This window comes from Taeniopygia guttata, chromosome Z, assembly GCF_048771995.1.
Source record: "Taeniopygia guttata chromosome Z, bTaeGut7.mat, whole genome shotgun sequence".
NCBI lineage: Eukaryota > Metazoa > Chordata > Aves > Passeriformes > Estrildidae > Taeniopygia > Taeniopygia guttata.
In genome coordinates, this window is record NC_133063.1 from 8,297,313 (window position 1) to 8,323,176 (window position 25,864).

General features: G+C 38.8%; 1 protein-coding gene across 9 annotated transcripts in view; it reads left to right on the plus strand.

The window, feature by feature from the left end:
* PIGG (phosphatidylinositol glycan anchor biosynthesis class G (EMM blood group)) overlaps positions 1 to 25,864 on the plus strand; it is an 81,106-nt gene that overhangs the window by 29,172 nt on the left and 26,070 nt on the right. For 3 of the 9 annotated variants that reach the window (XM_030258731.4, XM_072922746.1, XM_072922747.1), the window contains 4 exons: positions 669 to 1,126; positions 8,167 to 8,358; positions 10,051 to 10,360; positions 19,548 to 19,711. In XM_030258731.4, coding sequence (XP_030114591.4) covers positions 669 to 1,126; positions 8,167 to 8,358; positions 10,051 to 10,360; positions 19,548 to 19,711 — 1,124 coding nt within the window. Of the gene's footprint in view, positions 1 to 668; positions 1,127 to 8,166; positions 8,359 to 10,050; positions 10,361 to 19,547; positions 19,712 to 20,901; positions 21,031 to 22,173; positions 22,267 to 25,864 lie in introns of those variants that run through there. The other 6 variants (XR_004365789.3, XR_003957188.4, XR_012053245.1 and 3 more) reach the window with 6 other exon arrangements.

The following is a 25,864-nucleotide window of genomic DNA, read 5'->3' on the forward strand; positions in this document are numbered from 1 at the left end:
GTTGTAATGGTAAGGCAATTCCAATTATCTGCTGAGAACAGGAAGTTGAGCTAATGAAGGCATTGCACAAAAAAGATTATGGTTTTAGATAAGCACAGTTTGTAAAGTAAATAATGGATGGGTAACGGTTTAAAGTAGTTTTTATGATAAAGACGTGTTTCAAGCTAAGCAAGGTTAAGAGTGCCATCAGGCAGTAACTTTGTTAACTTGAGTAGTGAAGGTTGTCACTGTATTGAGTTAAAGATATCACAAATTTCAACTACTAGAGAATTACCTATTGTCTGTATCTCAAAATTACTGCTGGATTTCTATTTTTGCTTCTACAAATATGCAAGAGGGCATGAACTTCTTTTGAACCTTCTGTTACAGGGTGGTAGGGAATCTTAATCTATACAGTTGTGATGATTATTCATAGAGAAGTTTTATTCCTTATTCAAAATGCAGTTTTTAAAATTATTACTATGTTGTAGTACTGAGTATGCTTCACTGAAATTTTGAGATTTCTAAAGATAGAAATAAGTTATCCTGCTATTTATTTTCTTTTCATTGCTGTAAGCATACTATGAATGCTTACAAGGGAAAGTTCTACATACTCTTTCACCAGTGCTTTTTGTGTTGTGTGTTTGGTTTTTTTTTTTTTTAATTTTTTTTTTTTTTTTTTTTTACAGAATCCTGTTGTGTCCAGTTATAACTGGTCAGAAATAGATGTCCTGATTCTGGCTGGAACTATTGGACATGTTTTGAGTTTGGGGGCAAGCAGTTTTATAGAAGAGGAACATCAAACCTGGTATTTTCTTGTCAATACACTTTGTTTGGTGCTGTGTCAGGAGCTTTGTAGAAATAATTTTCTTCTGAAAGAATGTGACCCTCAACATAGCACCAATGTGAAACAAAATTTTGACCGTATCGGAGAATCCTCTGAGTGCAAGAATATAGACATTCCAGCAGCAAGTAATTCAAAACTGGGCAAGGCCAGCTCTTCATCTGAATTCATAAAAGGATCAGATAAGTGGATAAGCTTAGCAACTCCATGGATCATCCTTATTTGCTGTCGGCTGCTTCGATCCTTGAATCAGACAGGTGTTCAGTGGGCTCATCGGCCAGACTTTGGACACTGGTTGACAAGGTGGGTATCTGATTTCCTGTCACACTTTCTGCCTTATTTAAAAATTAATGTGTGTTTAATTTGGTGAAATATGTATTTTTTATATGGTTTCTGGTCAGAAAGTGCTGCAAACATACCAAGCAGATAAACGATGACACGACATAAGGAATTTTTCATTTCTGTTTCATGCAGGAGTAATTCCTTGTGTACTATCAATAGTTTATAATCTTTGCCCTGCACCATGACTTAGCTAATTAATGCCAATTATACATGATAGGCTTATCAGAAGCAAAAAGTAAATATTTTCCATGTTTAAGTCAACAGTATCTGGTTTGAGAAATTAAAAATCTCTTAATAGAACTAAACTTTTGAAATTAAGTCAGGAAGGTTCTGCATAATTCCAAAATTTATGAAGTCACAAGAGAAGATGCCACACATAGAATTCGTCCTTGTCTGTCGCATGCTTGTAATGTGTGGGTGAAAAGCTGGAGGAATTTATTGAGTGTAATATGATAAACAAGGAAGGAGATTTTTTATAACTGAAAGTACAGCAGAGAAGAGCTTCTGCTTTTTCTAATACCTTTCAGTATTTTAAGAACTACAGTTATTATTCAGTGATACTTGAACTGTCTCATGTACTTAAGTTAGTGGATGGAGATGCAATACTTTTTGACTGTCTAGTTAATGTTTTGCAAACAGCAGATGAAGAGGCTCTGCTGTGTAAGATAAATAGATTTCCTACCAGTATTTTACAACACATGGATGAAATGTCATTCATCATTCATTAAAAATTACATTAGCAAATGAACTTATATGAGACTTGTTATTTATTGCTAACCTCACAGATGAAATGCTGATTGCAGGGACAGGCATGAGTGCTGAAAGACATGAGTTATGAGGGAATTTATTGCATTATAGTGGTTATTCTATACCAGAGTTTTCACCATGCATTTTTGCTTTTGAGGTGAGGAAATGAAGAAAAAATGTCATATTTCCTACATCAAGTCTATATGATAGATAACTCACTCCTTCATTATGAGCAAAGCCAATGTGTGAGCTGGATGAAGTGTGATTTGGTGTGACTGTCAGGATTTTACAATTAATCCTGAGCATCTGCGGAAGATTTATTTGCCCAGCAATGTCCTGAGACAGATTTTTTTCTTCAGACTGTCAGTCCTTTTCCTTGGAGTGTGCTGGTGCCACAAGGCCATGAAACAGGGATCTGATACTCCTGCAGCTGAAAATTTTGGTTTGTTTCAGATACATGCTTTTACTCATGTGGTCTCCCAGAGATGTTTATTTACTCTTGGAAATGTTACCAGGCTTCTAAAAATTGTGTGTGCATGCATGGACTTAACTTTCAAAGATCCTGTCTTGCTTTAGTATGCTCCCACCTCTGATTTCTTGGTGCAAAGAGTGCCTGGAAAGCAGCAAAACCTGTTGTAGCCTTGGCCTGTGGGGGTTTCAGGGGGGGTAACACAGATGGAGTGTAGACTGCAGATAGAGCAGGTGCTTCCTAATTTATAACAAAAGTGGGAAATCCTATATGCCCAACTCTAACACTAGTTGCCTGTCAAGAACTTCCAAACAACCTACTCTGGCAAACCCAAAGCTTTTTACATCTGTTCTGGTTTTCTGTTTTTATGTTTTTGTTGGATTTTTGTTTTGGTTTTGTTTTTTGTTGTTTTGGTTCTTTTTTTGTTGTTGAGGAAGGAGAGGGGAGAATGGAGAGAAGATTCTATTTTTGTGTTTGGTTTCTGTCCCTGTTAATTGGAATTCATGTGAATTTGAATATCTCCATAGCTTTCTCTGTACTGGGCAACCCCTAACTGGAGCCATGGTTGAACCCAGGGTGAGAAATAACATTCCTTCATCTTCTGGTAGGGTTCTGCATGTGCAGCTCCACTTGCTGTTGGTTGTCTTTGCTACGAGGGCATGTTGTATGCTTATTCTTGAGTCAGGGTCCACCCAGGCTTTTCGAGTCACCTCTGAGAAAGGGGTCAGCCCCCAGCCTGTCCTGATATTTGTAGCTATTTCTTCCAAGGTGCAGGATTTTCCTCTTGTGCTCATTGGACTTTGTAAGATCTCTAGTGGGCAATTTCTCCAGGGTGTCAAGGGGCCTTTGGGTGTCAGCAGACCCAGCAGCTGTTACCAGCCACCCCTCCCAGCTGTGTATTGTGTGCAGACTTGCTGAAGGGGCACTGCCTCACTGCATTAGTGAAGACATTAAACAGTGTGGGCCCCGGTGGAGGGCAATGCCCAAATCCTAGGGTTGACAGATAGTGACTGCCCTCTGGATGGACTTTGTGCTACTAATGGCAACTCTGTGAGTTCAGCCTTTGAGTGCATTTCAGTCTGCCTGACTGTCCACTTTTATAGCATGAGATTGCCTATGGGAATGTTATGGGAGCTGGTGTTAAAAATTTTGTTAAAGCACAGATAAACAACAATGCCTGCTTTGTGCTCTTCCACTGAGCTCGTCTCATCACAAAAATCTGTCAGGTTGATAAAGTAATCTCCTTCATAAAGCCATCACAGCCTTATTATTAAAACTGTCTGCCTCCCCCTTCAGTAAGGCTGAAGTATAGCAGCTAGATACCAAAACATCAGAATTTTACAAATTAATTTCTTCCTCAAATTATGGCCTCATGTTGAGTGTATTTGCTTAGGTCTTGAAGCAAGCAGAAGAGAAAATATTCTACATCTGTAGTCTTAGGCTATGACTGATAGTTTGGCTAAAATTCTGTATTTTGCCATACAAGGTAACGAACTTGGTCTCTTTCTCCTCTCCTCACTGGCCTATATTTTACTTGTTCCTGTGTAAGTATGGTGAGCTACTACATCACTGAGTAGACGTGTCTGGAAAAATAACTCAAGATGGCATGGAAAACTCTTGGCTTTCAGTTGGATCTCGTCTCACTCTGATTTACCATCAGTCTTGGCAGGCAATTAGTGGGCTGGCTTAGTAACAGGAATGCAGGAAGAGAAGTGTATACAAGTCAGCACTGCTGTTGTTGAAATTATTGTATGAAGAGAACATGGAAGTGTCTGCATCTTTTGAAGTGCTGCAGACAAACAGTTTTTTCTTTCTGATGTTGTAAAGCATTCCTTGCAAAAACCCACTTACCTTTCAAATCTAAATGAGAAAGAAGCAATGATTACCTACCTTGTACTGTGAGAGGCTTAAAAAGCTTATGCAACAGTCCAGAGTGTTGTGCCATGGCAGGTTAAGAGGATATGTGATTAGGACTGTCACTGTCACAGTTCTGCCTTCTCCCTTTCATTGGTGTAGTTACTTCTGCTGTGTTTAGGGACCAAATGAAGGAGCAGAGCCCTGTTGGCTCAGGCTACTGTGGGGCTACATCCTGACTTAAAACAATGGAGCAATTTTCAGCCTAACAGGAAAACATTATGTAATGTGTCAATGGTGACATGAACTTCAGTTGCAATATAGAATTAAAAGGTTAGTAATATTTGAAGTATGACATTTTTTGGATTTGAATAATAGGATATAGTTGAGAGTATGACTCTTTCATGGCTCACTGAACAAGCTTTGGAAAGGTTAGTCAATGATGCAGCTAAATCTTTACGCATCCTGTGGTCTGTGAAGTGTCTGGGAATTCCTATTTGGCCAGCATGCTTGCATTTTCTTTGGTCAGGGGTTTTAACATCTTTGTTCCTTCTCCTTCACATGATGTTAGGGTTGTAGAGATGTCTGTTTCCCTAGTGATTTAATCAGTATTGAGATGATGCATTTTCCTTAGAGCATGAATTAAAAGTTAGTAATAAACTGAATTGCATAAAGCACTTATTCTTCTTCCCAAAATGCATTACTAGTCTATAAGGTTGATTGTTATTCTATTTTTAGTATTAGTTTAATTGGTGTAGTTATGTCTTAATAGCATGTTTTTTACTAGTAAGAATTAGGAACCTTACTTAGGTTCATGTGTGCTGTTGTTAGTTTGAGTTTGGGCTGATCAGGCTTTTTCTAGCCAGCCTTCTATTTTGTCTCTAAGATAAACTAATGAACAAATGGCCCTTTTTTTTTGTTCCCCTGTATTGATCTTTTGGACATCTGTGCTTATGCTTAGACTAGGACTTTGCTTAACTAGAAAGTGCTTAAGGGGCTCAGCATTTAAAACAGCGAGACTGTTGTCCAGATTTTCCTGTTTGATGTAAGCATCAAAACACAGAAAATCAATCTATCTATAGTGTGTTGAAATTGGCTACTAGGAAAGCATTCAGCAGTGCTGAAATAAAAAATGTTCTTTGTTATTTGCAGACAGACTGTGAAAACTGAAAAATACTTTGATGGGAAAAAGAGCAAAAGAAAATCAGACAGTAGATGAAATGGAAGAAAATATGCAATCTAAATCTGACTGGAAGTCAGGTTTTCTTTCTGATTGGTTGGTATTCAGTTAGCTTTATTTGACTGTTACTCTTGGTCAGCGCTGATACTTGAAATGTGTCAGAGATGCTACATGGCAGTGTCAGCTTGAAGAGAAGTGACAAGAAGCATCAGCATGGGAAGATAACATTTTCTTTAAATAATGTACTTAACCATCCCCAAATGCCATTCCCCTCAAAGCTAGCACACCTTGTGACTTCTGTGTGTTGGTTGTAAAATGAAAGAAACAAATAAAAAAGACCCTATCCACTTAAGTTATTAATCATGCACATATATAATTCATTTCACTCTACTTGTATTTGCAGTAATAAGGTGAGGTCCAAGCAGTGGAAGAAAATGTCTTCAACCTTCATTCTATTACCAGGAGTATGAGTGTAGACCTAACAAGCTGTTACAGTAGGAAGACAGGGCCAAAGTCTTCTTTTTTCCTTCCCTTCTCACCAGATTTTCTCTCAGGGAGCTATTGGTTCTTCACTTTCAGTTTTGTGGTTTGTGCAAAACACAGGACCCAGCAGCTGAGATCAGAGTAGCTTGTTTGTGCTTGTATTTCTGAGCAGACCAGCAAAACCATTTAGAACTTTGCTAAATGATTGGACTCTGTGTTAAACAACTACCATCGCCTTTCAAAATATATGCTAATTACATATCTTTTAGCTGCCTAACTGTAAGAACTTTGGCTGGAAAACATTGAAACTGTAGGTGATTTGTGCTGACCTGACTTTGTTGGCTGTAAATCCTTTCCTTGTTTCTTCAGCAAATGCTATGAAACACACCGTTAGGGTTTTTTCCAACAGATTTATATGATTCAAAAAAAAATTCCAAACAAGAGATCACAGAAGACTGTTTCAAACAGACCTGGGCATGAGATGTATGTTAATCCCTGTGCTAGCAGTCAAGAATGTAAACTCAATGTATATTGATTTTTTAGATAAAGAGACAAAGATGATGATGAGGTGTGTGGTTATTTATCCCTGATTTGTTTTGCTCTCATAGAATGACTAGCCAAGGAGAATATGACTGGAATGCTTAGAGTTTTCTGTAAGTGCTCATTTGAAAGGTTTAGTGACTACTAAATTAGTTTGTTATATTTTGATCATAAAGAAGGTGATGCTTACATTATCTTCATAGGTTGTTGCATGAGTCCACTGTTTCTGCTCTCTCCATGGTAGAGGAAGAATAATTAGGAGGAGAAACATCTGTGTTTTCTGTAGACTACATTTTCTGTCTCATAGTATTCTAGGTCTTATGCCTCTCATTTTTCTCCACTGGGTTTCAGAGAACAGTGCATCTCTTGGGAATTGTGTTGAGGTGTACGAGCTCCTTGACTGGGTCCTGAACACAGAACTAACAGGATTATTTGTGTGCCCTACAACCTTTCCTCCATGACTTTTCAAGCGCAACACTTGGAACAACTATTGGTCAAGCTCCTGATAAGTGTCGCTCCTGATATTCCCAAGTGTATACTAGGGAATAGGAAAGTAAACCTGTTTCTGAAGTACGATAATTTTTATTAAATCAGAGATAAAACTGGAGTTTCATAAGTGTGATTGAATTTAATGCAGGAAACAGCCCAGGCACACTGTTAGTTTCCTCAAGTTAGTGATCTTTTATCGTGAGATTTTGAGTTGTGGAAAACAGAAGATGGAGCCCTTAGCTCTCAAAATCTAAATGTTGTTCTTAACTGAAGGCAAATCTTACAAAATTAGTGGTTTTATATTATTTGGGATACTGGGAATATTTTCAGTAGGCATGGCTTGGCAATTCTTGGACTACAGCAGGTTCTCTGAAACTACATGTTAAGGGGCCGGGTGCAGATCTTTACCTTACCCCATTACATTTTGCAGTGCTGGTTCCTACTACTGAAGATTTAAATATACAACACTGGCAGCATGTTCAGTGGAATGCCCTTGTTTCTGGAATGAGTGTTACCTATATAAGATGCAGGGGAACAAACAAACAAGCTGTATCTGTGATCTTCTCTACCAATGATGCAAATTTTCTGTCTGTCTCTTGTTTGTATTTACAGGATACAAGGTTCTAAAGTTGCTTAAGGGAATCATATTGTGCTAATGAGTTTGTGTGTGTGTGTAACCCTGTGTAAATATTTTTTGGTCATTTTGGTTAGGTAAAATGTTCTATAGGTGGTAGGGTAGGTATTTTGTCTAAAATTAAACAAATACATATGTAGTTATTACAAAAGATAGCTCTAATCTTGTAATGCAAAAATCTTTTGTGTAGTGCTAGAAAATAAAATACTGTAGTATAAGAAGAACACGCTTTTTCAAAATGCATACATAACAAAACTCTAGTTTAAAAGCAGTAGGCCTTTTTCTATTATGCAATATGCAGCTCAGTTTTTATATGATTAACAGAATAACTAGCATATAGTGGAACACAATAATTACACTTTTAATATGCATGCTTGAATATAAAACCTCATTAATAAAACTGCTTCTCTAAAAATACTAAAATATTTTACCATACCTCTTGGAAAGTTCATAACAGACACCACTGCAGTAGTTAATTTGGTATTGCATAAATTAATACAGTTTTTTTAATACAGTGCTGTAGCTAAGGCTTTATCAAATATGTTTAGCACTAATTAGTGTTTCTAAAAGGTTTTTTTTTGTTTTTTTGTTTTTTTTTTTCCCAGCTCTGAACATAAATCTGAGCTCTCCTTCTTGGCTGCAGTCTCCCTTCTTATGATCTTCTTTCTGGTTCAGAGAAGATGCTCCCTGGTTTCAAAAATTGCTATGGCACTGGGGCTCCTGGGAGTCTACAGTTACCGGGCAGCTATTGGAAATGTCACATTTCCATGGCAACATGGTGGCAAAGATATTTCAAAGTAAGTTCATCAGCAGATAAGTAACTGTTTCTAGCAAGGTGTTGAGCACTTTGGCTATCCGGGGGTGAGTTCAATAGGATGTTCTAGGTTGGAATTACATTCTTACTAATAGAATTGTAGTTTGTAGGTAACCAGCACTGAATTTTTGTGATGTGTGCTCGATTTTAAGCCACATGAAATGTCTTTTTCACTGTGACAGATGAGAAGCCAGTCATATAAAAAGTAATGTAAGGAAAATCTAGTAGTTATACTCTATATTTTTTGCTGCAAAAAAACTCCAAATGCACCATGTCTTGTTTTTAGATGGATTTGTCACATCTAGCAGAGCACAAGCCAAGCTCATTTAGCTACATAGTTTCAGAAGTGCTTGGGAGTTCAGAGAGCTGCTTTTACATACCTTACTTTTGCAGTTGAGTGTTCTATAACATGGGCTTTCAATAAAGGTAAATCATGCTTGACTAACCTGACTGGTTCTACAATGAAACAAATACAGGGATGAATGAGGGGAGAGCAGTAGATGTTGTCTACCCTGATTTCAGCTCACAATACCCTCAAGACAAGCTCAAGAAGTGTGGACTGGATGACTGGACACTTAGGTCTTGGCTGAATGGCACATCTGTGCAGCCTTCAAAAGGCTGAAGAGTTGGGCAGAGAATGAGGGGTGACCTGATGTAAAATAGCTCTGCAGAGAAGCACCTGGAGGTCCTGGTGGACAACAAGCTGTCCATGAGCCAGCAGTGTGTCCTGGGGCCAAGGAGGCCAATGGGATCCGGAGGAATAGGAAGAGTATTGCCAGGAGGTGAAGGGAGGTGATCCTGTCCCTCTGCTCAGCCCTGGTGAGGCACATCTGGAGTTCTGTGTCCAGTTCTGGGCTCCTCAGGACAAGAGACACATGGAGGTCCTAGAGTGAGTTGAGAGGTGGACTCTGAAAGTGGTGAGGAGACTGGAGCTTCTCTTCAATGAGGAGAGGCTTTGGGAGCTGGGCCTGCTCAGCCTTGAGAAGAGAATGACTGAGAGACAACCTCAGCAATGTCTCTGAAAGAGGTGTCAGAGAATGGATCAGGCTCTTCTTGGTCTTGCCAAGCAGCAGGGCAAGAGACAATGGGCAGAAACTGATGCACAGGAAGTTCAACTTGAATTTGAGGAAGTTCCTTACTGTGAGGGTGACCAGACACTGGAACAGGTTGCATGGAGATGGATGTTGTGGAGTCTCCTTCACAGGAGACATTCAAGAACCATCTGGACACAATCCTGTGCAATGTGCCCTGTTTGAACCTTGAGCAGGAAGATTGGATCAGATGACTTGCTGTAGTCCCTTTCAGTCCTAGTTTCTCAGACCTTGAACTTCTAGAACAGCAGGTCACAGTTTTTAAGTTTACTGATCCTTGTTCTTGTTGAATTTTTTGGACAGCATGCTGTGTTTCCTTCAGAAGCTGGAAATTAAGAGGCAAATTAATTTATAAGTGGTTTGAAGATAATGTAAGTGCTGATTACACTTACAACTTAAAATGTACATTTTTTTGTAATGAAATTGCTTAGGGATTTCAAAAATATTAGCCTTGGATTTAACCTGTTTGGCAGAACTGGTTGGTCTTGACCTCTCTTGAAAGGCTCTGAAGTAGGTATTAGTAATTAACTAATCCTCTGGTTTATTTATTTATTAACTTTTTTTCAATTTTATTTTCTCTTTAGGGGGATTACTGAAGCTCGTTTTGTTTATGTCTTTGTTCTTGGCATAGTCTTCACTGGCACTAAAGATTTACTAAAGTCACAGGTTATTTCTGCAGACTCCAACACGAAGAGCACAGGATTATGGGAAGTATATAGTGGATTGGTTCTACTAGCAGCTCTTCTATTTAGACCTCACAATTTACCAGTCTTGGTGTTTTGTCTGCTGATTCAGACAATGATGACAAAATATATTTGGATACCTTTGAAATTTGATGCAGCACAGATTACTATCATGCACTACTGGTTTGGCCAAGCTTTCTTCTATTTTCAGGTAAGCTGAATACTCCCTCTGCTGCAGAGGTGGGAAATTGAATAGTTTTTCAATGAAATATTGTCCATTGTGAATAAAATGCTAACTAAATATTACAGTGGAAGAGTTTACTGAGTTCTCAGAAGGATTTAGTTTCTAAATGCTTTAATAATGTTTAGTTTTCAGAATCAGGGAAAGATGCATAACTTAGTGTCTCATCCTCATAACTTAGTGTCTTATCCTCAATGCTGATTTCCAAAAGTGTTACAAAGATCAGAGACCTATACCAGGATGATTTTGGTCTGTTAATGGGCCTCATAAGTACTTTTCAGGTGATAATTACTTTAAAATTTTCATCTGAGTTGATTGATACCATTAAAAGATAGGTGGCTTTTGTCACTGATTATTGAGAATTATGATAGGTCTCTATATTGTTTCAGACTGAAAGAAAGTACTGTGGCATGTAATATCTCTTATGAGAACCAGAACTAATTTTCTTTCTTGTTATTTCAAATAACACTTTCTTTCCTAAGGGGCCTTACTCCTAACTTCAATAGCCTAGTTCTCTGCATTGCAAATAAGGCTGCAATTCTACAAAAACTCTGCTTTGCACTGAAGCTGGAGGGGATCTTTCTACTTCTGGTATTGTTGGAAGCTTAGCATAGCAGGTTGTCTAAAGAGAGCATTTGTTAACCTGGGAATCAGGTTTAGGAGGTGGGGTTTGCAAAATTTGAGTGTGAGACCTCTGTTGAGTATCTCTGAGCCATGGCTGGGGATGCTGAATCTCTGGTCAAGCTTAGGGTACTGTAACTGCAGATTGAGGGTTGGCTTGACTGAGAATAGTATATGTAGATAGGGAACTGGTCATGCAGGTAAGATCATCATGATTCATCCCTTCCTACCCACTTTTCCTGTTTAGAGGGCATAGCATGTCTTGCTTGAGTGGGTTTTGTATGTTTGAATGTTACTGTCCAGGCAGTCAGCTTTGATTGCAGCCTTCTGAGAGCACCCCTTAGTGCAGCTGGCAAAATGCTGAAGACAGAGCCATCTCTATACTGAGGTACCAAACAAAGACAGCTACCAAAAATTTAACGGTGGGGAGGTTGGCACAAAAATCCTAGTGGAAAAGAGACTGAAAAAGAATGGTTCAGATTTTTTCATAAAGCAGCAAATGATTCATAAATGTTTTCAGTGATGCTGAATACTTGGTACACTTGGCTGAGAATTTCACAGGACCATGAAATTACTGGAGATTTGAAGCTGGAAGATGCCTCTGGAGATGCCTCTGGGGATCATTTAGTCCTACCTGACCCTGACATGAATCAGCAGGTCAAACAGACCAGGTTGGTCTGAACTGTGTCCATTCCCTATTTCAAATACCCAAAAAGGTGAAGGCTCTGCAAGCTTCCTGGGTAGTTGCTCCAGAGCTTGACCACCCCAGCTAATAAAAAAAGCTTTTTCTGATTTTTATCAGAACTTCTTGTATTTCTATTCCTGTGTATTGCTTTTCATCCCTTTGCTAGTCACTGTTGGGTGACTGAGAAAGTCACAGTCTGGCTACATTTTCTGTACTTCCTCTCATCAGGTATTTATACACATTGTTGTGATCCCTGCTGAGCTTTCTTCTCTTGAGAGTAAAAAGACCAGGGAGTTGCTTGTATGACACATGCTTTGTTCCTGTGGTCATCTGTGCTGCTTCAGTGGACTTTTTCTGGCACACCCATGGCTTTTCTGTGGTGGCTAGCCCAGAACTGGACCCAGGCACTCAAATGTGGGTCTCACCACTGCTTATTAGAGAGAATGGAGATCTCCCTTATATAGCTAGGGAGGCCCTTAATGGAGTCCTGGATGCTATTGGTCTTTGCACAAAAAGGACAATGGCTGGCTGATCTCTAGCAAACTGCTTTCCATATGGTTAGTTCCCAGTGTCACCAAAGACATGATTTTATTCCTCCCCAGGTGCTAGATTTGGCATTTCCCTTTGGTGAACTTGCTGAATTTCTTGACATTTCATTCCTTCAGCCTGTTGAGATGCCTCTGATGGCACCTCTGATAGCAGCCAACCCGTGTGCTGTGTCTGCCACTCTCCCACTTCTGTATTCTGTGCAGACTTCCTGAGAGAGCTCTGTGTCCCACTGCCCAGGTCATTGGTAAAGATCTTAAACACTATCAGCCCTAGTGAATGGCCTCCAGATGGACTTAAAGCTGCTGATGGCAGCCCTGTGAACTCAACGTTTGAGCAGTTTCCACATGAGTGTCCAGGTTCCTAGCCTGGACTGCATCCATTTGTTTGTCTGAGGAGATTGTTAAAAGTGCTTGTGAGGTGAATGTGCCTTAGATAAATGTAGGCCATGTATCTTCAGCCAGTATGGCATGAAGAAAAAGGAAACAAAAGCTTCTTAAAGTAATAGTTTTGGTTTGGAAATTTAATATGTGTCTTTTCTGCTCTTAATGATGCCAAAAATTTGGGACTAACTTTTCTGGAAGAATTTATATCAGCTTCGAAGCAGCTATAAACATCTTCCAAAAATAAGCTGTTAGAGTTAGCAAGAAGAGCTTGTTACATCTTTCCATTTTACAGTGCTGTGTTGAAGGGTTTTTTTTCTACACCAATAAAAACATATTTATGCAAGACCAATAGAAGATAGCAGGATCTGGTAACATCTGTTTCAGCTTTCTAGTGGTCTTAAACTGGTGTTATGGGGAAGACTGCTCTTTTTCATGATGAATGTTTTGCAGTTTCAACTACCCTTGCAATTAAGGATTTTTTTTTTTGTTTTGTTTTTAGAAGACTGGAAGTAGTTATTTCCATTTTACATGACTGCAAATTGTGTTTTTGCCCATCCTGTAATTTGAGAGCGTCTGCCTAGGCCCTATCACTCTGCTTGCAATTTTGACATTTCTTCTAGAAGTGTTTCCTTTGGAAATAATAACTTCCAGTATGATACAGATTTCAGTGAACTTTAGGATATTTGAAAAGATATACTCTAGGATATTTGAAAAATTAGTTCTGACAAGGGAATTTCTTCCACGTAGACATGTTGCTGAGTCACAGCATCCAAATCTCATAAATGAGAAATTCTCTATTGCTCTATTATGAGCCAGATTTCTAGGTGGTCTTTATGCATGTCCTGTCTGTGTAAGATCTGGAAAATTATCTAATCTGGGTGATAGTCACTTATTGAAACTTCTGTTAGAAGCACAGCAAACCTTTTCCCCCTCATGTTGTTTCCCATACTGTGATGTATGAAATAGAGCAGGCCCAGTTAAGAAGCTGCGTTTTTGTGTCCCATCACATGTACTAAAGCTCTAGTTTTGAAAAGATATTTTTGAATTAGCAATGGTTTAGCAAAATTTTGAGGAATTCTTAAGTTGTTTTAGCACAGTACCCTTTAAAAAGTATCAATTTCAGAAGAACATGCCAACAGTCTTCTAGAATTTTTTGTGTGTCTGTCCACAAAAATTAAGATGTGTGCCTATTCATGATGCCGAAGACTGAGTAGAATGACGAATGAATTGTAATAGAACAGGAAGGGTTTCCTCTATTATCTCTCTTTATTTCTCTTTTTGTTTTTCTGTATTCAGAACATCTTAGAAATGTTTCAGGTCAATTTTACCAATATTTATGCTATTTTGTGTACCTCATTTGGAAAAAAATCTATCCCCTGCACTGGGACACCAGTTTCCCAAACACATGGAGGTAACGTCTCCCTGTTGACTCACATCTCCTTTGCCAGATGCAGGCACTCAAGCTTTCTTCATGTATCTTGAGAGTACCATAGGCAAGGGACTCAGGTGAAGCTGTAGATGATTCTGGTTGTGTACATTTTCTATTCTTCCTTAAGTGAGTGATGGACGGTGGAGTTCTGGATGTACTCATACCAGTTTAGTAAGAGATTTTAATTGTTTGAATAATCCATTTGATCTTTACCTTGTGGGAAAACCAGGAAGGTCCTTGCTTGGTGACAACTTTCAGATTCCCACCTTACTTCTCTGCCTCCCTGTGAAGTGACACTGTTCTTACTAAATACAGTTCCGGTTTCCCAGGTCTAGCAACTACCTGTCCTGACCAGGACCATCAGTGCTGAGTTCTTACATTTTGACCGACTTAGGACAAGGTTTGTTCTCAGACACTGAATAAACATTAAGGAAGTACAGCTGGGCTGTTTCTGCTGGAGGAGTCCATCAAATTCTCCCCTTTAGTACTGACTTCTGTTCAGCTTGCTCTTGGTAATAAACAGTATTTTTTTACTGCCTCAGGAGCAAGCAATACCAATGCTAGAATTCTAGGGGAGAGATGTGAAGGAAGCACAACTGTATTATTAGGTATGAGATGTACTGCTAGCATAGATTTAAATGTCTTCTTTAGATTGGTTTCTCCAAGTTTTGTGGTCACTAGAACCTCAGTATTAAACTGCCTGAGTTCAGAGTGATGCTAAGGTTTTCGTTTCCAGACAGGCATAAAGATCTAATGTAGCATACAAAAAAATAGCAGGCTTATGATTGAAATACAAAAATTGACTACCACTGAAATTCATTGGTGATGTAGATCACATTGGATACTAAATTTAAACTGTGCTAGCTAAATGAGGCAGGAGAAGAGAAATATGTATGAAAAAATGAATGCTTCCATCTGGAAATAGGAGAGAGGTTTGGAGGACGACTTTTTGTACATGTCTTGGTGTGATTATGAAGTAAATGAGACTTGCCCATGTTGCTGAGCCATTATTAAATCTTGGTAGACAATATGGTACATAATGACTAAAGCAGTAACACTGTCTTGCTGAGTGTAGATTGTAAGAGATGGCCTTTTGAATATGATAATAAAAATAGACTTTTTCAGGATAGCATATGTAATGAATGAGGCACTGTTCTTTCAAAAAAGTATTGTAGAGTCCTTCAAGACTTCATGGAAGTAGATCTACAAAAATCCCAAGTGTATGGAATAAGCAAAGCTGACAGGAACAGATAGTACTTTTCACTAATCAGTTGCTATAGCTGATGAGCATGGGTGGAAAAATGAAGTGCCTGGGTCTGGAAGCTAACTTTTTGATTTTGAATGTAAGCAGGGAAAAAAAAGGATGGGTTGAAAACAAATACCTTGATCTTATACTTGGTTTTGCATTCTGTGTCTGAACTCTGAGTGCATCTCCTGTCTCAGAGTTTAGTTAGCAGACTTCAGGGTCATGTCCTTGATTGAGAGAGGAGCTGATGGGAGAAAAGCAGAGGGGGAGGCCTGGCTCTTCTTTCCATTCTGGTTCTGCTTTATTAGTCTGATGCTTTACTGCCTGTGCTTTATCCCAGCTGTGTAAGCAGATATGTGTGTGCCTGTCTTAAACTTTCTTGATCTTGCTCTGGACCTGATGATTGGGCTTTCTGGCCTAATCTTGAACTTGTCACTACAGACTTGGAGTCCCTGGGCTGCATCTAGCCCTGATCACTGTCTGGATCCAGCCCTGACCTGGACATGCCACTGAGGAGTCCTGTCTTACTGCTCCCACCTGCCTTGTTTTCACACTCATTTCCCAGCATACCTTCCTTTGCTGAACCAAAGGAAGTAATTTTCTGCTCTCTGGCAGTTTGGATCTAAAAGGCAAATTTGTTAAACAGTTGTAAATTAAATGGGAAGGCTATGTGTGATGTCATTTTTCTAGCATTTTAGCAAGATTTTTGTGAATAGTTAGCAGAGGATAAGGTTGCTCACACCAGTTGTGCAGTCTTTGTGCTTGGAGGTTTTCAGAAATTGTGTGGATAAAGTGCTGTGTTATTAAAGTGGAGCTGGGTAAACCCAATTTGTTTTCTAGTCTTGTTTAAGTAATTAGAGTCTTTGCTTTATTTGTCACTTTGTGTGAATTGATGAAGTGAACAAAGTTTAAAATACTCCAGTATTGTCAAAAATAGATTAAATGAATACATTTAGTCAGAATACTACTTATTTTTCAGGCTATTACTGCAAACTTGAGAATCTCTTGATGAATTTTGCAATGAGCTTGAATAATTAATTATTTTCTCCTAAGCCCTGAGTTGTCCACATCTCATAACTCAGCAGTCATTTCCCAAAAGTGTGTTGTATCTTTATCATTACTACTTGTCCTTCAAATGCAGTAAGAATAGAAATAAATAACTTGGTTTTTTTTTCTTTAATAAACCAGCTCATTAAAAACTTATTTTGCTGTAAATATTGCTAAAAATATTATAATTTCCTTGTGTGAATGCTCATAAATGAACAAAATTCTATGTATTCATTTATTAGTCTTGCGGGGTTTTGTTGCCATGCTTAGAGCAGTGTATCTGTGGAATGGGAAAAAGAAAATACAATTCCAGTTTCTGGTGGTTTTTATCACTGAAGGAAACCAGAATAAGTTTGTATAATTAGAATAATTTATATCTAATTCAACTTGTCTTTAAGTAAAGAGATGGACTAAGTGACATTTTAAAGTGATTTTAACTTTTTCTTGTTACGACTTCAAAGTATTGTAGGATAATTGACATTGGAAATTACTTCAACAGGCTTACAGTTCAGTCCAATTTTCAGAACAGTGTCAGCTGAGAGGTCAAACTAGATGGCTTGGGATCTTGAAACCTCCAAGGTTTACCCGGAGACAGCAAGAACCTTTCTGGCCAGCCTTTTCTGAAATACTAGAGTGATACGTTAAAATAAAAGGAGGCACTTTGAACTGTCAGTTATTTATTGTGTGGAGTGTTAGAATTTATAGCTATGAAAATTTAGTGTAAATACATGGATTTTTCGTGGAGAAAGATATTTAATGTGAAGAAAAAATGCTTCTCACTACTCATCAGGGCTCTTCCAGTAGAACAGCGGCAGTAGTACCCATGAGGCTCAGCAGATTCGCGGTGGGGGTAAGAAGTTCAGGCACTTCGCAGCGTGATTGGAGTTGTGTGTGGATCCAGCCGTGTGCGTCCTTGTTCTACAGCTATGTCACTTCAAACAAAGTCAAAGACAGATGGGAGTGACCCCTGTGGTGAAGGGACTCAGGCAGCTGAGGAGAAGGAGAGCCTGTTCCTTCCTCCAGGTTCCTTACTTGCCCTGGCTACCTTCCATAGGGAAGTACATCTTTTTGGCTGCAGTGGTTCTGCAGGACCAGTGACATGCACTGCAGCACTGCATTTATTCTTGCTTCTTTTCACATACAGTGGCATGAGGAGTTGCCCCAAGGTGCCAGAGATCAACCATGTGCATGTGGATTGAACAGTGTAAATTCAGCTCCTCATGACACGAGCAGGAAGGATCTCCTGATGTCTCAGCTTTTCTACTCTGTATATGTCATGCAGAACAGAAGGGCAATGAAAAATAAGTCGATGTGGTGGGTAAAAGACCTGCTGCTGTAGACAAGGACTGGAGGAAAAGAGAGCAAGTTCCCTCCCTACCTGTCTCTGTCAAACTCTAGCTTGTTGAGAAAATCCCTGCTCAGTGCTCAAAGCGCTACACTTGCCTTTCTGCTCTTGCCATGACCTCAGTCTATACTGGTTAAACCTGAGGAGTAGCCTTATTTTACAGCTTTCTTTTACAGTCTCGTATTACGGGTTGTAGGGCACAGACATGCTTTTTTTTTTTTTTTTTTTTTTTTAGCTGTTTATCATTAGTTGTGCTGTGCTTTGCTCCTGGCATTGCTGGACCTTGCACTAGTAATTGATTACACTGGTGCAGTGATTTACTACAGTGGTACATGATGAAAGTCAAAATGAGGAAGACTAACAGTCATAAGTGAAGATTTTTCTACTGTATGATATCTTGATAAAATCCATACCATACAGCTCTCTTACAGCTTCAGGCTCCCCTTACATTCTGGAGATATCTTCATGCTGAGTTTGGGGATGGTGACTGCTCATAATGGGCTCTGAATGGTTCCGTCAACACAGATGCCTTTTTTCTCTTAGATTTTAGAGCTGTCTCAGGATCAGGTTTTTATTTCTGGTGCCTAGTTAGTTATGTACCTAAAAAAGCTGCCTATCTTTTGTGCTTCCCTGTGTGCTCTGGGCTTTGTGACAGAAGTGTGTATTTGATGATAGCACTTCCTTGCTGGGGTAACTTGCAGTTCAAGAGGACTGCAGTCACTAAGGTTATCCGAGGTCAGGTTTGAGGGAAATGGGGAGCCAGCACTCCTCATAGGCTCTGCTGGAATCGAGTATAAGGCTATTGGTGGTGACAGTCCTTACATTAGTGTTGTTCTGGGGTTCTGTAGGTGGAAGAAGAGGGTTTGATGGCTGTTAGAGTATCAGTGCTGTAGAAACTGACCAGTTTCTCAAGGTACAGCAAGAATATCTGAGAGCTTTCTCACTAGTTTGAGGAAACCTATCTGTGACCTGCTAATTTAAGAAATATTCTGCCTTAATCTTTGGGTGTGTTTGTTACTTTAGGTATTTGGGTGAAGTTAAGTATTTTTGGATTTTTAATGGAAAACATTTCCTTCAGTTTTACATTGTTCCTTGTTATTTAGTAGTCCTAGTCACTGGAAAAGAAAACTAGGTAAAACATACCAGACTTTGACAGCTCTTGGTACTTTAATTGCTGTATGTTCCTTCTGTTTTCCTCTTGGTAGGTTTAAATGCCTTTTATTGATGATTCAGGCTATCTAGACTGACTTCTGGTCTATTTCAATGCAATCCTATGTGGTATAGAGACTTGAGAAGGAGAAACTCTTTAAATTTGCCTGTCTTAATCTGTTTACATGCAGGAACTTGTGCTGTGAGGCAGGCAGGTGGGCGATGTAATGTTCCATTACAGCTCTAAATTAGAGCCCCGCTGTCTCTAAGGGCAAAAAATATTTATTTCCTGGTGTAATTTTAGCAGCAGACCTAAAGTCTTGCGTTTTAACCTTGTGTGGCAAAAAAATATGTATTTTTCATTAATGTATCTGAAATCAGCAAGTGATTTCAGCAAGTGGAGCTGTTTATTTAAATTTATTTTTAAATGTAACTTATTAAACAATAGGCATGTTAATTTGCAGACAAAATAAAACTCCCAAAATAGCATGCTGCTTTTGCCTTTGTGAATCTGTAAATTTTAATTATAAGCACTTGTTTGGTAAGCTGTTTTATTGAAATTCATATGTAAAGAATATGGCTGTACTGTAAAGCAATTTAAAGAACAAGTCCTTAATGGGTGCAATAATTAATATGATTCTAATGTATTTTAAATATATTTTTGGAGGTATTTGGATATTTAATATTTTATCCCTATTTTCAGGGAAATTCAAATGGCATCGCTACTGTGGACATTTCAGCAGGTTTTGTGGGACTAGACAGCTACGTGGAGATACCTGCTATCTTCCTCACAGCTTTTGCAACATATGCAGGACCTTTCCTTTGGGCCATCCATCTGCTGTGCTACTTGAGTTCTGAAGTCAGCAGGTAATAATTTTTGAACTTAAGTAATGCTCCTCTGTGTGCTGTGGTTATAAACACCATCCATAAAGTATATATATTTTCAAATAAATTTTTGTTCACATATCTTTTTCCCTGAAAGTTATTTTTGTATTAAAAACATGCATGTTACTTTTTTCAGAATAAGTTCACCTAACTCTTCCAGTTCCATTTTATTTGCAGAAGTTTTTCTTTGGGAATATACGTGCATGTTTTACTAATTTTGTTTCTTGATGACTTCTCAGTTTGCTGTGCTAAATTACTTAAAATTTTATGATTTTTTTTTTTTAATGACAGCATGTTCTGCCTAGAAACATTTTTCTTCAAATTTTTTGAGTCCTGAGAATGGCTTTTTAAAATATTAGAATAGAATTCAAACTTAACAAACATGATATTCTTTGAAAGTTCTTCTTTGACATAGTGACATGCAAAGTTTTGTAAATAAAACACACTAATATTATTGTATGTTACTGGTTATTGCAGTAATTTGTAGCTAAAATATTTGTAATTTTCTGAGTATCTTGTGTAGTGGATGAGTTAAAGTAAAATGAATTATTGCATTGGAATTTTAAGAAGACAGCTGTAAAATGCTAATGTAATTTAGCAGTGTGCATATAAAATCCAATTGGACTCTCTAAAATTGCTTTTAACTCATCATTGAGGGTATTTAAACTGAGTGATACAATATGTTAAAATAGGGGAGTTGTGAATTCCATATCATATTATATCAATTCACAAATGCCAAAACTTCATTAATTTTCACAGAATTGACATTTGACAGTGACTAAATTCTTACCATCTCAGAGTCTTTTCTCTGTTATCTACTTTTTTTTTTGTGATTGTAAAAATATTGCTGTAGGCTTAGCAGGCGGGGTTTTAGAATTTTGATTATTAAATATTTATAAATATTAAATATCATCAAATATTATTAAATATTATAAAAATTAAACTATTAAATGTTTATATTTAATTATTAAATGTTCATGTGATACATATTTAATTTATCACAACTTTTTGCCTTACTTGTCAACCAACATCTGTAAACCTCTGACTCCCTTTTATCTACACAGTGTCATCTGTTCTCACCCTGTTAGTGATTTTTTTTTTCTGACTTCTCTCTTCTTTTGCTTCTCTGTTTTGGTCTATGCCTACACTGTGTACTTGTGTTGGCTCATTAGAGGTGTAAGGAGATGGGATCATCAGCTGACCAAGTGAGGGTTTTTGAGCCAGGAGGGACCTGTTCTAGCAGACTAAATTTGTGCACAGTCCCTGTGTCCATTTTTCTGGATTAACATGCTCCTTAACAGGTATTCAGAGTGATTAACTTTTGTTCACTGATTTGCCTGTCTGCTACATGGCTCTCTAAAGATGTCTAGCAGTCTCTACTTGGTTGCTGTGGGTTTATTCAGACCAGTGCTGGGCCATTGTATTGATCTACTCATGCACTCCTTTGTGTGAATTGAGACTCGCTGTAGAACCTTACCTCTTAGTCTGAGCCCAGCCATGCTGAAGTTATCTTTGGTCTTAAATAGATTGATAAGGTCTAAGTACTGGTGTTTGAGTATAATACTTCTGAAAGCCAGTCTTTTCTCTGTTCATTCTAGTTTGTTTTTTTCTTTTGTTTCAGCAGGAGTATATGTGGAGTACACTGATGATTGATGTCTTGATTTGTGTAACCTCAGAAAGCCCTTTCTTGAATTTTCTTTACTATCTGCTGACTTCACACCAAACTGAGTTTTAACTCTTTTTCTAATATTTCCTGGTTTAGTTTTAGTTACGACTTTGCTCAACCAATTCATTTTCCCGGTATCCGAACTCTTAAAGCATTCTATATTATTTCACTCTATTTTACAAAAGAGTGAACCTGTACATATAAGAAGTGTTGCCACTTGTCTTCTGTTAAATATGTTACTCATGAATCTAGGTATTGCTTGCATTCTGTCAATGTCCTGTTTTCCCCAATTCCTTTATACCTCTGCTGTGATTTATTTAGAAGAGGTCTGTGCCATTTTAACAGTTCACATCCATGTTTCTGCCATGTTGGATTTTTTTTTTGTGGTCCAACTCTTAATTCTTTCTCATTATACTGCAGGTGCTGTCGAACTGGCACTTTTTATTTGAGCTTGGAGGATTCCAAGCAGAGTAGAGAGCACTGCCTTTGTGGCATTGTCTGGGGAAAGAGGAGAAAAAAAAATTAGCTCCTGTAATTTAAAGAACTTCAGTTTTATTGTTGTTTAAAACCTAGACTGCAGACTGTGATGAACACTAACATACAATGAAGAGGAAATTATAACATACTGCATGTTTTTGAAAAGCTCTTCTAACAAAATAATGAAAAACTTTGGTGACAATCTTTGAGTATTTGTACTTGTTTGATATTGCTTCAAATGATGTGTCTTTACAGTAGTGTTGCTTGTTGTTCTGATGTTTTCCTGGTTGAATTTTTGCAGATTAAATCTCAGCTAGTAGTGTTGCCAGGTACAGAGCTGGCTTAACCTGCTCTTAAGGGGGTAGCTATGGCCTGTAACACCCACATCACTTACGTAAGTAGATTCCATCAAGCAGCTTGTGTCTGTAGTCGATCTAAGGTTCATTTCAATCAACTGGTAAGGCTGTTTCCTCAATGAAACAGTCCATAAATATGGACTGGAATCTCTAGCTGCTGGGACTTGTTTAAATTGGTGTGTTAATCTGTTCATAACTTGGTCTATATGCTTTTTATTTTTTATTCTTGTGCTTTGCCATTGCTGTCCGAATGATTCTTACTACTTACTTGTTACTCCTTGGAAGCAAAGCTGAAACTGAGAAGGCAGGAGGTCAGCTACTTCATGTGTTTTCTTAAATGTATGGGAGGCTGAACTTTTTTTTAAAAAGTGCTAGATTCTTTAGGATGTTCTTTATAAAAGCTTCTTATTAACTGCTTTATAGCAATATGCCTTGGTCAGTGAAATTCACACCCCTGCTTTTTGATTGTGGTTCTGAGAGCAAGATTAAGATGTGCCCAGAACCACTCAGGAGTGTTATTCTTAGCAAAGAGCCTTTCATTCTGCAGCCTGTTTTACAGCTGTTGCATCTGAGGAGGTTGGCCTGGATAGGAAAGCCTGATTCCAAGGCTGTCTTTGTTAATTTCAGCCACTCTAGCAGAGTCCATGTAATTTACAGCTGCATCAGTTGGGTTGGCTTACCAGAGCTTCTTGCTGAAATCCTTCAAAGCTGCTTTGCACTGGGCATCACAGCCTGAATGCAAGTAGGCATATGTTCCCTCTTTTGGCACTTTGCATGTATGAAGCCACAGAATACTTGAGTCTGGAGTCCAGTCCTTTGTGCAGGAGGGTCAGCCAGAGCAAGCAGAGATACTCCAGGGTCTTCTTGAACAACCTCTTCCAGCATATGGCAGCACTTGGAGTTAAACACTCGTTCACTGGTGTTTAAGGAAAATTCCTTGTATATCATTCATTCTTTCACTGAGCGCCAGTGAGACGAGTCTGAGTACATCTTCTGCCCATGAGACATTTATGAACATTGGTGAGAACCCTGCCAAACTGTCTGTGCTCAAGGTTAAACAGCCCTGGCTTTCTCAGGCTCTCATTTTGTCAACTGCTCCAGTCCCTGAGACATCTTTGTGAGTTTCAGTGCATTTGCTTCAGTAGACCCATGTCTGTCTCATACTGGGGACCCCAAAAATGGATCCAGAACCCTAGATGTGATCTCACAACTGCTCAAGGGAAGATCACCTCCTTCAACCTGCTGGCTCCACTTTTTGCACTTCAGCCCTGGGTTGGTTCATGGGAACATTGCTTGTCCAGCAGGAGTGATGTATGTTCTTCTCTTCCTAGCTGCTTTCCAGATGGTCAGCCCAAGCCTGCTCCGGTGTGTGATGCAGAATTTGGTGTCTCCCTTTGTTAAACATGTTGAGTTTCTTGTCAGTTCATTTCTCCAGCCTGTTGAGATGCCCCGAAGTAGTAGCAGACCCATCTTGCAAACCCAGATCCTGCACAGACTGTTCCTCTCAGTTGTGTATTGTGTGCAGACTTGCTGAGGGGGCATTGCCCATCACATAATTCATTAGTGAAGACATTAAGCAGTACTGGCCCCTGTGTGACATCCTGTGGTTGATCACTGGTGACTGGCGTTCAGGTGGAATTTCTGCAGCATCTCAGTAGTTTGTCATTTCACCTGAATGTCCTCTTTTCCTAGCCAGGACTGCATCAGTTTGCTTGTGGAGATGTGATGAGAGACATCAAGCGCTTACCTGTGAGATGAAAGTGCATTAGATACATGTAGCCCATATCTATTTTGCTGGTATGATAAGGTGGGATAGAAGATAAGGTGGTTTTCAGATAGCGCATTTGCTGTGGAAGTGTAGTTGGAAGTCCTTAAATAATTTGCTTTCATCTGAATAAACTCATGAAACTGTAAGATATTCTCCTCATATGGAAAGGTAAATGTGTTTCTAAAATAATTAAGTGGCATGTGATAGACACTAACATGGATATTACTGCCACTTTTAATCGTTCAGGCTCTCCTGAGAAACTTGGCAGCATAAATGTGAAGGGATTTTCACAGACAGAAATAGAAAGAACTCTTCAGTTTCAGTCTCCATGGAAACTGTGCAATAACTCTTGAAACTATTTTTGAGATGGGGAGTACTGATTAAACTGATGTCTGAACTTAACCAAGTGTTCTGTGTGTGACTTGCATAAATTCCTGCGAGTACCTGGTTCATATAAAAGGTAGTATTTACAGTGACCACTCTGTTCCTCTGATCTGAATTAGAACTTCGGGGTTTTGGGTCCTTAAAACTGGAAAAGGGCCGTGTTGTTGGATAATTTGACCTATATTATATGACCTCACTGTGCAGTACACTCCAGATGGATTCAGTTTCTGAGCTCCTATCCAAACAAAATTGTCACGTGGGTGATGTTCACAGTGTTGTGTAATTACCACTCTTCAGTTAGGCATCATGATAGTTTTCAGATTACCAGCACATTGAAATTAGTTGGTTTAGTTAGTTAGGTGTCAGAATGGATGTTTCCTAGCACTAGAAGTCTAGATGCCTATTAGTTTTTTGTTCCTCGGATATCAAAAGCTGTAACAGTGCTTTCACATTAGCAAATGGTTTTAAGATAACAAAAATGGTTGGATGCCCAGCAGGAGGGTGTTTGTTAGTTGCATAACTTTAATGTTATGCCTTGACTTTTTAAATGTAGACCTCTGGCACATCAAACTTAAATTTTGCTCTGAATTCTTTTATGATGCTGATCTAAACAGAACTAGGAAGGTGTGCTAGCAAAAGGAATTTCAGCAGTTCATGTCAGCTTTTGCCATCTTCAGCCTAATGTGTTTGATTGATTGAGTCCTCTGTCTTGGTTTGAAAAGACAGGTATCTGCTAAGGAAGGCAGGAGCCTCTCTTGAAATGGAAAATGTCAACCCTCTCCCTCTGAATTATGATTATTTTGAAATTAAGGGGCTCTCAGGAAAGATATGGGAGTAGGAATAACAATTCTTTATTAGGGAAAATAAAAATGCAGTAATACAAAACAACACTGACAGAGTCAGAATAGAACCTGACACCCTGTGGGTCAGGGTGTAGGCAGCAGTCCCATTGCAATGGTGGCTGCAGTGCTCCTGCAGTGACAAATGTGGTTCTGTTGGAGCAGTTTTCCTCTGAAGATCCAGTGGTGATGTAGATGGGCCTGGTCTTCCTTTGAGAATCTAGTGGAGAAGAAAACTGTTCCTCTGGGAATCCAGTGGGAAAAGGCTGCCTGTGGTGTTCTAAATCTCAGATTACATCCAGGTAGGAATGCTTGGCTCCTGCCACAGGGCAGAGCATTTCTCAGTGGGATGATGTAATTGTATCAGTCATGCTGTAGCACTCAATGGCCCATTAACAGGAGGTATCTGCTGGAGGGTGGATGGAAGAGATAAAGAAAACTGCCACACCTGGTTTTAACAGGTGGCCCAATTAACAGAAGAAACTGCCCCCCCTCTAACAGATGGCAATAGAATACACACCCACATTTGCAATCTAAGACACTGCCATTCACTACCCATGTTAATGAATTAAAAACATATCGTTCTGATGTAAGGTGGGCATGCAGTGAGTGCTTCAATATACCTTACTTTTGAGTCCCAGGTAG